Here is a 15,557-nt window from a genome sequence, read left to right on the forward strand (position 1 = left end):
AATGGGTTAATTATGTTAGTACAATTTTGTCTGTTAGGTATTTTACTAGTTTGACCCTTAAAAATTTGCTGGAACACAGTGTATATCTCAGAGTGCCCAATAAACAAATATAAGACTGACGTGAGATTTTGGAACTTTGTTCGAATACCTTAACAAATTCCTGCTAGTTTTTCTGAAATAAAGAGAATGTGTCAATACTTAACACTGCTTGAAAAAAGCGTGAGTAAACAATTGGTTAAGACACAATCGTGAATAAATATCGGTTAGTTGGAAAACTACTTCTAACGCCTGGTTCTTAAGAACAAATATCTGTTATTAAATTTCTTTAAAGCTTTGACTCCCCAATGTGTCAAATAAATTAAAGTTTGGTCGAAAGACTTTTGAAAAATGTTGAAATCCCAAAACAAACTTTTTGTTTTTTTTTTCTAGAATTTTGTATATATTTTTATCTTTATTGGGAAACTGCCAAACTATTTCTACGGAATTTCTTTTATATTTTTCTGTTATATATCAAATAAACAATTTTGTTAAAGGAAAATATATTTTAAATTTATATAATCGCGAGTTGCTTTTAATATTCTTCATAGACCAACTTAAAAAAAAATGCTTCAATGAATTTATAATAGAAATTCTGAAGTCCAAAGATTTTTTAACTTTTTCTTATCCCTTTATGTATGTTAACCTTTATTTTACAAATTAGTTTTTATAAATTTTATGAAGAATTATGCTTTTGGAAAACCATAAGTCCTATCTTCTTAAAAAGTTTTTATAAGAACTTTGTAGTTTTCTTAGACTTCCCATCCGAGGAATAATACAAAATAAAAATTTAAAGAAACCAAAGATAAAAAATATTCATCCATAAAAAATATTCATCCATGATGATGAGTCCATTCAAAATGCAGAAAAGAGCCATAAGAGAGGTAGAGTCATTAAAATCTATCGAAATATTTCCATTCATTGAAACGGTTCAAATAAAATATTTTTTGTAATTTTTAAATCTATCGGTTGACGGCAATGTAACTGATTCAGTGAATTTTCCAACTTGATCAATGGTGTGTAAAAGAATTGCGATGTAAAATATACAGAGTGAGATGAAAAAACTGCAACCAACTTCAGACTGCTGTCATTTCTAAGCCACTCGTCCGACAGCTGTTAAGCTGTTATTCCAGTGACAGCTCATTATGTTGTTTACAAGCGTACAAAAGCATTTTCTTGAGAATTTTCCATTTGAGAATTTTCCATCTCCGAATTTGGTTTTCTCCGATGAGAAAACATTCGTTTCCAGCAGTTGGTAAACAAACAAAATGATCGTGTTTACTTGCCAAAGAGGTCAGCTGAAAATGTGCACCTTCGGTTGGCTACCAGAACTCAAGCGCCGGACATGGTGATGGTGTGGGCCGCCATAACAGCCGATGGTCGATGGCTCTCCGCTCGTATTAATCGACCGTGGCATCAGAATAAATGCCGAATATTATCGCGAAAATATTCTGGAGGGTGTATTAAAGCCTTGGACACACAAACATTTAAGCGGAAGACCTTGGACATTCCAATAGGACTCAGCACGCGCCACCCAACAATGGTTGCAAAATAAAGTTCCTCGCTTTATTTCCAGCTCAGAATGGCCACCAAAATCTCCGGATACAAATCTGTTGGGCTATTGTGTCTGGAGTATTTTGGAAAGCAAGGTTGCACTAAAAAATACCAAAGTGTCGGTCACTTAAAGCAAGTGCTTCGCCGGGAATGGCCCAAAATACCGCAGAGCAACATTCGGGTAGCGCGTGAAAAATTTAAAAATTATGCGTTTGACTTTGTTGCAGTTTTTTTTATCTCACAAGTTTGGACTAAATCGGACCTCCCTTCAAGAGTTATTAAGGATATATACTCCCCGCATTCATATAACTAAAATTGACCCCTTCTTCTTTCACAAATACTCCTCGGAAGAATCACTCTTAGCACTACAGTGTATATACATTCTGTATATATATTCTTTATAAGCATAAAATTCTATGCCCTCTATGGAAACGAAAATTGCAGTCAATGCATTTTGGGCCCTAGAATATTTGGTATTGAAAACGGTATTGCCATTTTTTTATTTTATTTTTTTTTTTTTTTTTGGTGGTTTTGATCCCATTCGTCAACCTAATTTTCTGTGAATCGATAGTTTATGTTCCCTTTTTGAGACATGATTGTACTTAATTGTCTACGTAGGCCCCGAGTTGTGGTATAGATCCCATATAACGGTATCCTCGATATTCGTTATTTCGATGATTTTAGCCAAATTGTTCAACGGAATCTTTCAAAGTTGGTGTTTAGGCTTGGCATAAGGTACCATATCCTATGACAGAAAAATAGTTACACACGTATTCGGCATTTTGGTGATTTTTCCAAAAATGTTTTCAACGGAAATAAAACCAAACAATGTATTGACCCATATAACTCGAAACCTATAGACATATTTTCAAAAGTATTGCTTTCCAAATGGTGAGGGGTATTAAAAGTCGGCCGACCTTAACTGCTTATTTATTTTTTTATTTTATTTTATTTGTTTTTTTTTTTTTTTTCTAAAATACAAGCATCAAATTTTTTGGCTACCTAAGTTTGAATATATTTAATGTTGAATGATATCAATATTTTGGAGTCGTTGTAGTAAAAAACTGGGGATTTTGGCCAATATATTTGAATTTTAAATTTAATCATAATCGGTAGCATTCCATTTAAATTATTTATTGATTTTGAGAAAGAAATAATCATCATTTTGGAAAATATTAAATGACATACCGGTTCCACATATTTTGTGTCATAAAGAAAACCAAAATTTTAAATGCATTTAATAGATATTTTCTTTTAAACTTTACAATTTATAAGAATAGCTGGGTTGACTTCTTATTTAACTCCAAAAAAGCACAATATTCTTAAACCTAAAAGGTCAATATAGGTTCCATTCCCCATGTTCATTGGCAGTTTTTAACATCTATCAAAAAAAGTATAAAAAATAAAAATTGTTGTACTTACTAGTATTGTGAACCGCCAAGACTACTGCTGCCACCGCCTTGCTGCATACTATTTCCATCCATATTGCCCATGCCCAAATAGGGTGGATTATAACGTCCTCCCGTATCGACATTGGTGATTCCCGTACGATGACCGGGCACTATGATACCCAAATTCGCTAAACCGGCCAGGGCATGACCATGATGACCGCCTCCGCCGCCACCACCTCCCATACCCATGGTGCCACCTCCACCACCGTGAGAACTCATAGAACCACCTCCCGAATGGCCAATGATACCACCAACACCACCACTGCTGCCCAGGGAACTCAAGACGCCGCTTAGGGCCGGAGATAGGACATTACCATTTGCATTCGCATTCATCAGGGAATTCAGCAGAGAGCTATTGCCAGCCAGTTGATTGAGATTTGTGTTCGTTAGCTGTTGTTGTTGTTGCTGCTGCTGATGGTTATTAACTAGGCCTCCTATATTTTGTCCAGATGTCAGAGTATTCGAACCCATAACACCCGGTCCATTTGGGTTGTGTTGTTGTTGCTGCTGCTGCTGTAAGCCTCCAGAGTTTGTTTGTGTCGATTGGGTTAGGGTAATGTCATCACATGTTGAGAGTTGTAAATGCCATAGGGCCAGCAGGGCCATGGTTAAGAACCATAAAATATGCATTTTTGTTGTTGTTTGTTATTTAAATATTAAATAGAGGAAATGTAGACTACTTTTTGGCTTTTCTTCTTCTATTTGTAATTGCTAAAGTCTAAGTTTAGGCTTGATTTAGTTGTGTATTTTGTTCTAAGTACTGGGAAGCAAGTTGGTTGGGAGTTTTAATAAATTATTAGCACTAGTTATTTATTATTATTAAAATAATTACTAAATTTTATATAATTTTTTATGGATTATTTTATTTTTATTTTAAGAAAAACGAACGGATATTTGAGATTTCTTTTGGCGTTTTTTTTTTTCAAAAGGATTTTGGTGGGTTATTTTTAATACTTGTTGTTGTTGTTGTGGTTGCTACCGTTTGTATTGTTAAATAGTTTGACACATTTCTTTCAATTATAAAATAAATTGTTGTTGTTGTTTTTTATTTTTTGTTTTGCTTTTAATTGCCTTATTGGCCTTATTCCTCGGAAGCCTGTTCTCAGTTTTCTCAAGATTTTTCTTGTGTTTTGTTGTTCACAAAAGTTCAGCGGTTCTGTGTGGTTATTGTTCTTGTACAACAACTTTATGTTTTTGTTGCTCAACTGGACATCACTTCACCTCAATGCCGGCTATGCAAGAAGAAAAAAAGATCTAGAGGATCCGTTTGTTTTAGATTTTTACCGCCATCCATGAAAACCTGTGTATAGGTGTGAGAGTGTATCTGTGTGTGTTTGTGACTTAGAGACCGGCACTTGTTCACACAATGTTGTTGCTGGCCAGCGACGGCATGCGGACAAATATGATCACTCTCAAACATTCACACACATACATACATGTAAGATCATCGTCATCATCATCGTCATCCTCCTGATCGGCATCATAGTCATTCACTTCAATTTATACGATTATATGGAAGAAGAAAACTTGTCTTCACTCTCTGTGTTCCAGCGTTTGTTGTCTTTCTGTCGGTTCTTGTTGTAGTTATGGTTGTGTTGTTGTTGTATGTTACTTTTGATCGCTGGAAAAAGCCTTTAAAAAAGATCAAAAGGCCGACAAAATGCGCGCATTAACTTCACGAAAACGTTTAAACACCATCATACACCGGGCACAGCGATTAAAATAACCCAAACATGCACGCACACACCGACAGACATACGACACATACGGACGGCAGACCTCAAACAGACAGCTTCGGAAGGCTTGCCCTAAAACACGTTTATTTTCTATAATCGGTGAAGTCCACCATTACCACCACAAGATTACCACGGATTGTTTATATAGAGTTTGGCTGGCTGTCTTTGGCAAAAAAACAAAACACGGATCGGTTCCAGCAAAAAATAAAAATAAACACCAACAGATCGAGAAGAGGAAGAAGAAGACTTGTCTGTTGTTTATATTCGGTTGACGATAAGGGTACACTGACTGACTCGCCGTAGAGTAATACCAGGTGATTTATGTTTATGTTGTTCGAATATTGTTGTTATCCCCGTTTATCGGAAGTCACCTGGAACAAGACCACCACCATGCATTTTTTGGGGCCGGCAAATTTTCTTTTAATTTTTTCCCAAAACTTCAAATAACACCTCTTCAATCAATCAAACGACCAGTGGGAAACTTGTAAGTTTAACCCTCTCAAAAAGGGGGACCCGCACCGCACCACACACGAAACACATTAGCGTAATTTTGTTGTAATTGATAATAGTTTGATAAAAACGAAACAACGACAAATAATCCGAAACTCGATAAAATGTATTTTCTTTCCGGGTGGGAACTTTTCTATTCCTTCTTTGAATTTTCCAAAATTAAAAAATTTTTCTTTTTCCACAATTTTCAAATTCAAAATTTTTCTGTTACGCACTGTTTTTTGTTTGTTGTTTTTTAATTTCTGTTATTTTCTTTTTTTCAAATTCAAAATTTCAATACCGTTCTCTCACTGCACCAAAGACGTTCATCGCGTTTGCTCGTTCGTACTCGACTGAATTTTTCGTATTGGCCTGACCATCGTTTTAGTAATACACCAGCAGCAACTTCGGCGTTTCCATCATCATCGTCGTCGCCGTCGTCGTTGTTACTTTGCCATGAAACATCATTATCGTGTTTGTTCTATTCCGACTTGCAACATGTCGGCCATACCACACATAAAATACAAGCCAAAGCTAAATGGTTGGTTGGGAATACTGATTGTGTGGTTTGTCTGTTGGTTGGATGGTTGGTGCCACCGTATTTGTTGCATGGGGAAAATACTGTTTGTTGTTTGCTCTTCGGCGGTGTGTGCCATGGTTGTTGTTGCTGTTGTTTTCCACCACTCTGTTACTTCTTGTTGACGTTTAACCCTGTTTTGTTAAGGTGCAACAATTGCGTGCATTTACTTTGACACATTGGGCGAATGTGTGCAAGGGGGTGAAAATTATATACAAAATAAAATTTTATTTTATATATTGGTAAAAACTCAATGGTATTAACAAATATGTAGAAAATGTTAAAGGCATTTTTGTAACTAGTGGGAAAAATTCTAAAAAAAAATTTAATAAATTAAATAAAAAAAATTTAATAAATTAAATAAAAAAAATTTAATAAAAAAATTTAATAAATATGAGCCGAATATTCCATTGAAAGGCAACGTAAACAAACTACTTTCTGCATTAGAGATAGGTGGAATAACCCATATTCCGTAAAAAGAAGAGCTTACTTTCATCATTACCGAGTAATGGGTAACGTTGGCACAAATTTGCGCGTCTGATTTTTAGACCGAAAGCTATGAGTTCGAGATTACTTTCCGCATTACAGATAGCTGGAATAGCCTATATTCCTAAGAAAAATATTAAGTAAGAGAGCTTACATTCCTCATTACCAAGTAATGAGTAAAATTGGCTCAAAGTTTTTTTGTCCGACTACAAAGACGAAGACACGTCGTCAAAGAAAAACATTATAAAATAGTTGTTGTTGTAGATGTAAGGTTCGAAACAAATATTTATATTCGTAACCGCAGCACAATATATATTTAGTTAGTTTATATACAAAATAATAAGATTGCGAGTTCAATACCAGGAACTAACAAAGAAAAAAAAGGGGAATGTGGTAAAATTAAATAGTAATTTTAAAATTAAACAAAACTTGTCTACATGTCGACAAGATGCCCTTATGGAAATAAAGGGTTAATAAGTTGATTTGAAAGTGGTTATGATTGTCATAACTTGATTATGGATCCTATTATTTGGTAATAGGATTCCGGCTGATTTAGGAATTTTAAGGAATGAAATCAAGCTTGAAAAGGATGGGAAATTCTTTACCGAAAATGGGAACGAATTTGAAAATTATATTTAATATTGTTTCATTCGTAGTCGTGGCCTGTTGTAAAACTAGATTTGTGAAATTAATAATTTTGATTGAGTGCGGAATCCAAATTATTAGAATGTTAGCACGAAAAGTCGTAGAATGGTACTCGTACTGTGTGCATTCTGTCTTTTAAAGTCCGCATTAAATTTTGTCCTAAAAGGAAGTATTAAATTTTGTGCATTTTTAGATTTATGTCAAACTAAGTTCGAAAATGGATAATATCTGTTCCGCCTTCTCCTGAAGGGTAAGGGCTAAGTTAGATTGAAATATTGACAAGCCGGGCCACTCCTTCAGGTACCTCCCCCACATGCTGTCAAGATTTTGAATAAACATCTTTATGCAGGATGAGATAAAAAAACTGCAACAAAGTGAAACGCCATATTTTTTACACTTTTTTAATTTTATTGAATGAAAGCAAAAAAATTAGGAAATGGCATCAAATTTTAGAATAAGTTTAGATTTGTTCGAATTGGTCACCTTTGGCACAAATTATGGCCTTCAAACGGCCATTGAAACCGGCACACGCTGCCCGAATGTTGCTCTGCAGTATTTTGGCCCATACCCGGCGAAGCGCTTGCTTGAGGTGATTGACACTTTGGTATTTTTTAGTGGCAACCTTGCTTTCCAAATTCTTCCAGACACAATAGTTCAACGGATTGGTGTCTAGAGATTTTGGTTGCCATTTTGCGCTGGAAATGAAGCGAGGAAACTCATTTTGTAACCATTCTTGGGTGGCGCGTGCTGAGTGCGATGGTGCGGAGTCCTGTTGGAATGTCCAAGGTGTGTGGTAAAAATGTTTGCGTGCCCAAGGCTTTAATAGGCCCTCCAGAATATATTCGCTATAATATTCGGCATTTATTCTGATGTCACGGTCGATTAATACAAGTGATGAGCGAACATCGGCTGTTATGGCGGCCCACGCCGTCACCATGGCCGGCACGTTTAAAAACTGCGGGACAACGAATGTTTTCTCATCAGAAAAAAAACAAATTCGGCCAAGCGAAGCAACTCTTTAGCTCCTTCTGTTTCGGTGTAAGTTCTTGCACTTTTTGGAATTTCAATGGATTTACCCCGAGCTCATTCTTCAATATTTGCCGAATGTAATATTGCGATATACGCGGGTTTTGATCAAGTCGCTTCTTTACTTTTCGAACCATTTCTGCTGATGTTGCTACGATCGTAAAAAAGCATTTTGGTGAATTCAAGCGTGATAGTCTGATTTCTTTACATTTGGCTAGAAAACCACAAGTGGCTATCGTTAGAGCACTCCAGCATTTAAATGCCAATAAATCTTTTTTGTCTCGTACCATCGCTCGTTACCGTGATACTGGTAGCGTAGCCCGACGTCAAGGAAGTGGACGAAAGAAAACAGCAAAATCAGCAGAAATGGTTCGAAAAGTAAAGAAGCGACTTGATCAAAACCCAAGTCGCAGTGGCCGAAAAATGGCTCGTGAGCTGAACATATCGCAATATTCCATTCGGCATATTGTGAAAAATGAGCTCGAGGTAAAGCAATTGAAATTCCAAAAAGTGCAAGAACCTATACCGCAACAGAAAGAAAACGGACTCGAAAGAGCTAAAGAGTTGCTTCGCTTGGCCAAAAGTGGTGAACTGCCGAATTTGGTTTTCTCCGATGAGAAAATATTCGTTGTCCAGCAGTTAGTAAACAAACAAAATTATCGTGTTTACTTGCCAAAGAGGTCAGCTGAAAATGTGCACCTTCGGTGGGCACCAGAACTAAAGCGCCGGCCATGGTGATGGTGTGGGCCGCCATAACAGCCGATGGTCGCTCTCCGCTCGTATTAATCGACCGTAACATCAGAATAAATGCCGAATATTATCGCGAAAATATTCTGGAGGGTATATTAAAGCCTTGGGCACGCAAACGTTTTGGTCGCAGACCTTGGACATTCCAACGAGACTCAGCACCATCGCACTCAGCACCATCGCACTCAGCACCCGCCAACCAAGAATGGTTAAAAAATGAGCTCGCTTCATTTCCAGCGCACAATGGCCACCAAAATCTCCGGATACCAATCCGTTGGACTATTGTGTCTGGAGTATTTTGGAAAGCAAGGTTAGCATTAAACAAGTAAAAAGCTGTAAGTTCGGCCGGCCCGAACTTTTAATACCCTCCACCATTTGGTACAAATTTGGCAATTTCCAAAAAATAAAATCCGTTAAAAATTCTGTTAAAATCTTAAAAATACCTTAGTGATTCTTAGATCCTCTAAATACAAATTTCTTCAAAAAAGTTTCCTTATCCTACCCAAGAGTGTCCCTCATAGAATTTTTAAAGTTAATTGCACAATTGTTGAACCATTTTGTATCTTTACGTATTTTTGTTAGCCTTAAGTACGAATTTCCAAAATCCCTCCACATTTCTTACGATTATGTGGCTTTTTTATACTTACCGTACTCTTTAAGTTATAAGTATCAAGTTTAATGCCAATTCCTTGCACTGTAAGTGACCTCCATGCCGCATTTGCCGATTCTAACTACAGCAATTTTACCTTTTCATATACAAGTAACTGAATCATCTTACTTTGTTATTAATAAACATAATAAAAGTGCCAATATCACAACCCTTTGGATCAATGTACGATTTCGAGGAAAAGCATTAAACACAAATGTATTCGATCTTCGGGAAAATGCCTTTTTGGAAGTTTTCTAAAATCCTATTCCATCCCCTCTCTAATTATTTGATGCCGAAACCGCAAAATTTCGCTGGAGGATTCAAATCAATTTCCATTATTATTAAGTAGCATTCAATGAATTCCCACAAATCGTATAGATTTTCAAACACGCACATACAACAACAATTGTTGATATGACTGCAGGAGATATCTCAGAGAGTGACAGGATTCGAGATTGACGTTGTGTTATTGTTAGACCAAAACAGAAAAGAGAAAGTTGGCCCCGTTGCTGGCTGCCTCCACAAAATAAGCGATAAAACAAATTTTAATGACGACTCTCTGATTGACAATGTGACGAAAAGGCATCGCTGCTATTGTAACATGACGTCACGTCACGTCAATGGATAATGAGCATGTAAACGATTCAGCTGCATCACTCACGGCGGCGGCGGCGGCTAAATTGTTGTTCAATCGCCCATTACATTGAGCATCATGTTACACTACGTTTCCATGGACGAACGTTTGACGGGGGCTGAATGACAGTGCTGGTGTGCGTGAGCGTTGGTGATACTTTTGATGAGTGATAATTGGAAATTGGATGCAGCGGAGTGGTGAGATGATATTCGTCAGTAGTAGTATTGGTGGTGTATTTCCATAGACTTTTTTGGAGACTATAAAACCAAAAAAGGTTCTAATGTTTTCACAATGGCATGTGAAAGCCAAGTTGTTCCAAAAAGGGCGGTATTTTATCGATACCATTGATGATTTTGTCTCATTGCCCATAATCCTCTTTTAATGGCATTGACGATCATTAGACTGGTACTCAAATGCCCAAGGAATTTTCTTCTCGCTTCTTCTTGCTGTCATAAACAAAAGAGTTGCGCATGCGTAATGCGGTGTTTATGTGTGTTCTTCCCAAATCCGATAGTCAAAGATTTCCCTTCGTTTACTGGATTTTTATGTTTTTGGAAAAAAGTAAAAAATGAAAATCTTAAGAAAATTTTCCACACCAAAAACCATTTCTGTTTGGTTTTGTTTACATTAAGTTATAATCATAGATACATGACAGAGCGACCGAGTGAGTGACTGACTGGCTGGATTGATGGCTGACGAACTGCTTAGCTGACTGTTGGACTAGATGCAATGAATGAAATGTCGGTGTGTTTGTATGGCTATGGACAACTAATACTCAAACACCTTTGGTATTTGGATAAAATTCCGCAGACGTGTGTATGTGTTTTTTATGAGACTCGTCTTTTTATTTTTTCTTAACTCTTTGCTGTTGTTGTTGCTGTTTATTGTTGACTTTATGTCGTTTTATACCATAGCCATAAACCTTAAACGACATTTGTCGTCATAGTTATTGTTGTCTTTTGCTTATATTGACACACTATTTGAAATTATCCCAAAAATACATTACCTTGATGTGGGGAAGCGTTGCATTGCACCACAAACACCATTTCTCGGAGGAGTCTTTGGAGTTAGAGTGAAAAATGTATTGTGACACAAAATGTAATACTTTTGTTTCAAAAAATCAAAACTCTGTATCATTGAAACCTAACTTTTTCAGAGAATTTAATAAAAAATATTCTTTGTTTGCTCTGATAGCGCCACAAATATTACTTTAAATTCACTTTTGTGACACTGCTGATCCCTTCGATACATCATTAGAAATCCACATACTTAAGGGCTATATGTACTCCCTTAAAAAATCTCTTTAAATTCGCATTTATTCTATCAGGCACATTCATATTTTTTTTTTCCAACAGCCCCTCAAAGATAATTAAAAACTTCATATTTGTGTCTTAAGAAAAAATAAAGTTTTAGTCTCTCAAGAATTTTTTTAAAAATCTTTATTTACAAAAAAAAAAAAAAAAATAATATAAAAATAATAATAATAAATAAATAAATCTGGTTGACTTAAGACAACTATTAGTCAGAAATTTATTTTAATTTTATTTTGTAACCTGGTTGATAAAAAAAACTATTTTTTACAACTCTTATAATCAACCGAAAAATGTTTAGCTTTCAGCTTAACAATTATAAAAAAAGTGTTCTATGGACCTTGTAAAATTCCAAGAACACATTTCCGGCTTGTAGTACTCCCTCTGAAAATCATAATTAAAACACATTTGTGGATCCGAAAGTACTTCTGAAAAAAAAATTATTTTAAAAACAATTAATAATTGTATATTTTCTTAAAAAATCCAATTTTATAAAAACGAAAGCACTTCTGAAAAATATCCGCAACATTTTTCTTTAAAAAAAATTTTGTTGGTTCCCAAGCCGAAGTATGAGCATTAAAAAAACCCCGTTTGTGGATTTAAAAGTTCCTTTGAAAAAATATACCTTTATGAATTCGGAAATTCTTCAGATTTTTTAGTCAATGTTTGTAGGTTCAATAGTTCTTCAGATTTTTTTAAGAGTCCAGTTTGTGGATACGAAAAATCTTCTGAAAAACTGTCTTAAAAATCAACGTTTCTGTACTCGAAAGTTCTTCTGAAAAAATGTCTTAAACTTTACGTTTCTTCTGAAAAAATGTCTTAAAAATACACGTTTCTGGATTCGAAAGTTCTTCTGAGAAATATATATATTTCTGAGAAATATATATTTTTTAAATTCAACACGTTTTTGTATTCGAAAATTCTTCTCATTTTTCTAAATCCACGTTTCTGGATTCGAAAATTCTTATGAAATGTTTTCTTAAAAATTTACTTTTGTCGATTTAAAAGTTTTTCTGAAATTTGTTCTTAAAAATCTGGATTCTAAAGTTCTTCTGAAAAGTTCGAAAAGTTCCAACGTTCGAAAGATCTTCTAAATATTTTTTTTAAATACTCTACGTTTCTGGATTCGAAATTGTTCTCATTTTTTTTTAATCTACGTTTCTGGATCCAAAGTTTTTCTAAAAATCCCAGAAACGTAGATTACTGACAAAGTTCGAAAGTTCTTCTAATAAAATTGTCTTGAAAATTCCACGTTTGAAAGATCTTCTGCGTATTTTTCTTAAATACTACACGTTTCTGGATTTGAAACTTCTTTTCAATTTTCTTAAATAATTTACGATTCTGGATCTGAAAATTCTTCTCTTTTTTCTTAAATAATTCCCGTTCCTAGATTTTAAAATTCTTCTATTTATTTTTTAAACATCCGCGTTTCTGGATTTGAAAATTCCTCTAATATTTTCTTAAAATCCACGTTCTGGATTCGAAAGTTCTTCTATTTTTTCTGCATTCAAAAGTTCTTCTGAAAAATGTTCTTAAAAATGCACATTTCAGGATTCAAAAGGTTTCCTCAACTAATCTACGTTTGTGGATTCGAAAATTCCTCTGAAAAAAATTCTTAAGTAATAAACGTTTGTGATTTAAAAAGTTCTTCTAAAATTTTTCTTAAAAATCATAGTTTGTGAATTCGAATTTCTGGATTCGAAATTTGTTGTGCAGAAAATTTCTTAAATAATACACGTTTGTGAACTTGTGAAATTTTCTTAATAATCCACCCTTCTAGATTCAAAACATCTTCTGAAAAATTGTTTTGAAAATTCCACGTTCGAAAGATCTTCTGAATATTTTTCCTAAATATTCCACGTTTGTGGATTCGAAAATTCATTTTCATTTTTTTAAATCTACGTTTCTGAAATCAAAAGTTCTTCTGAAATTTTTTCGTAAAAGTCCACATATTAGATTCAAACGTTCTTCTAAAAAATTGTCTTGGAAATCCACGTTTCTCAATTCGAAAATTCTTTTGAAAATATTTTTAAAAAATCACTTAATGATTTCAAAAGTTCTTCTGAAAATTTTCTTAAAAATCCATGTTTGTAAATTCCGAACAAAGCACGATCGAAAATACAAACCTTTGGATTCGTTTGACGCTAGAAAATAAATCTTACAAAGGCTGACGTTTGTAGTTCTAAGAGCCTCCCTGATTTTTTTTTTAAATCCAGGTCTTTGGCCTTGGCCTTGGCCATTATAAAAAAAAAACCCGAGTAGTCCCTTGTCATTCTTTATTAAACCATATTTGGGTCTCTCATAGTTCTTTTTAAAATCTTAAAATAATTCACGTTTGGTAGTGTTTTAGAAAAAAAAGTAAAACTTCCAATGTTTTTAGGATCTGCATTGCCTATGCAATTACTACGTATGCTTATCCTTATGCAATTACTACGTATGCTTATGGAACAGAGACAATTAAAAAAAGATTAGTTAACTGTTCTGATAGTCCATTTCCCAATTCTCAGCCATTCCCTCAGGAAAATGTCTTAAAAATGACACTTTAGTAGATCTAAAAAGAGTTCTTAAAAATCGCCCTTTGCGAATCGTCAGGAAATATTTAGAAAATGCATGTGAAAGAGACGCACACACATGCATTTTTCAAATATATCCTGACGAAGCTTTGAAAAACCTTTGATCTGGATCACGTGTATGATTCCAATAGTCTCTCTAAAAAATCTACAGAAGATTCACACACGGTAACCTCTAGGTATGCCTCTATATGGAAGGCATACTCTTTGTAAATAGGACGTCTAATCTGGAAGATTTTTGGAAGCACTCCTAATCCTTGAGGGAACTATAAGAACCCTTTCTTGGTCTTCATTCTGTTGAAAACCACATATCTGTTCTATTATTTTATTAGCAGTTGTGGCCTCCATCCCAATTTGAAAAATGTTTAAAATAGTATTTAAAATTTCAACCTTCTTTAAGTAAATGGTGTATTTGTCTACAAAAAAGTGGAAGCCAATTAAACAATTTTTGATAGCAAATATCTAAAAGGGCTTGGTCTCAGACAGTCCGCATTAACTTTAGGCACACTTTTAATGTAGAATATTTTCATTTACTTTATTTTTCTTCTTTATCTAAATGATCTAACACCCTATGCCACGAAAAAAGTAAGACAGAGGTAGGGACAAACAGGCAAGGGGAACAAACAGATGGGCCAACAATTCAACACAAGGTGTCATAAAGATAACACCCGCCAAAGTGGGATCGAAACCTCCAAAAAAACACTTAAGAATCAAGGGTCGTAAGTGTCTGTTTGACAATTAGAAATCAATTATCGTTAAACTAACAATTAAATGTGGAATCGTGTTCGACTGGGAATATGAATTATCCGAAGAGGGATCCCGACGCATGCGCACGCATCCGTTTAAATACCTTGTAATCAATTCAATTTGGTTATGTCTCCACTGACGCCATGGTATTAACGAAGGAAAACATTGAGATTTTCCCAGTGATTTTTCATTTGACAGCTGTAACTGCTCGCCTCCTTCATTTGCGGCAAAACGATCAGTACTCCAAACACGTTTTGTTGTGGGGTGGCAGTTAGATGTTAACATATGAATGTACATCACCACAGACCGACCGACTATCCGTCCGACAAGCCGGCGGGTGAATGAAGTGTGCGTGTTGAATGAAGGTTTATTTTGATTGATGTGACACTGAATAGTGGATTATATTCGTAATAAGCCGATTATGTGGCAAATTAATAATTTAATCTGCTTCTTGTCGAACTTCATTATTCGGGCAGTGACGAGGCATTAACTGGTCTGTGCGGCAATGTGACAGATGCAACGGAATGAATCACACATGAACATATGTGTGTGTGTTTAAATGTTCTTCTTGTCAATTTGAGAATTTTTTTTTTTTTTTTTTTTTTTTTTTGAAAATTTGATCCGATTATTGGTAATATTAGTAGTGTAATAACTTGAGATTACACTAGTTTACAGAAAAATTTCAAGAGCATGAAGTGTTAACATGTTTTCGAGTTATCATATCTTCCCATCCTATCCTATCTGCTTTCGAATAGCGTATTGTATAATCAAAGGTTATTCAAGTTCAAATTTAGTAGACATTTCTCACTGGTATTGATAATATTTTGAATGCGAGTTCAGAACATTGCAATCCCACAGAGCAACATGAAGAGCTGATTTAAACAGACATAAGTGTCTGTC

At 34.9% G+C, this 15,557-nt stretch overlaps 1 protein-coding gene across 1 annotated transcript; it reads right to left on the reverse strand.

The window, feature by feature from the left end:
- Positions 1-3,011: 3,011 nt before the first annotated feature.
- On the reverse strand, positions 3,012-5,599 carry LOC101892007 (protein Wnt-4-like). The gene is made up of 2 exons (XM_005187329.2): positions 5,568-5,599; positions 3,012-3,801 (listed from the first exon to the last, which is right to left on the reverse strand). Exon 2 carries the CDS (start codon positions 3,669-3,671, stop codon positions 3,012-3,014), a length of 660 nt encoding a protein of 219 aa, XP_005187386.2. The 5' UTR covers positions 3,672-3,801; positions 5,568-5,599.
- Between the last annotated feature and the right edge of the window lie 9,958 nt (positions 5,600-15,557).

The sequence above is a fragment of the Musca domestica genome, unplaced genomic scaffold (assembly GCF_030504385.1).
Source record: "Musca domestica strain aabys unplaced genomic scaffold, Musca_domestica.polishedcontigs.V.1.1 174, whole genome shotgun sequence".
Lineage (NCBI taxonomy): Eukaryota > Metazoa > Arthropoda > Insecta > Diptera > Muscidae > Musca > Musca domestica.

What these genes read in the sequence shown, in the direction of transcription:
- LOC101892007 (XM_005187329.2), bottom strand. Translation starts at nt 3,671, where the DNA reads ATGCATATTTTATGGTTCTTAACCATGGCCCTGCTGGCCCTATGGCAT.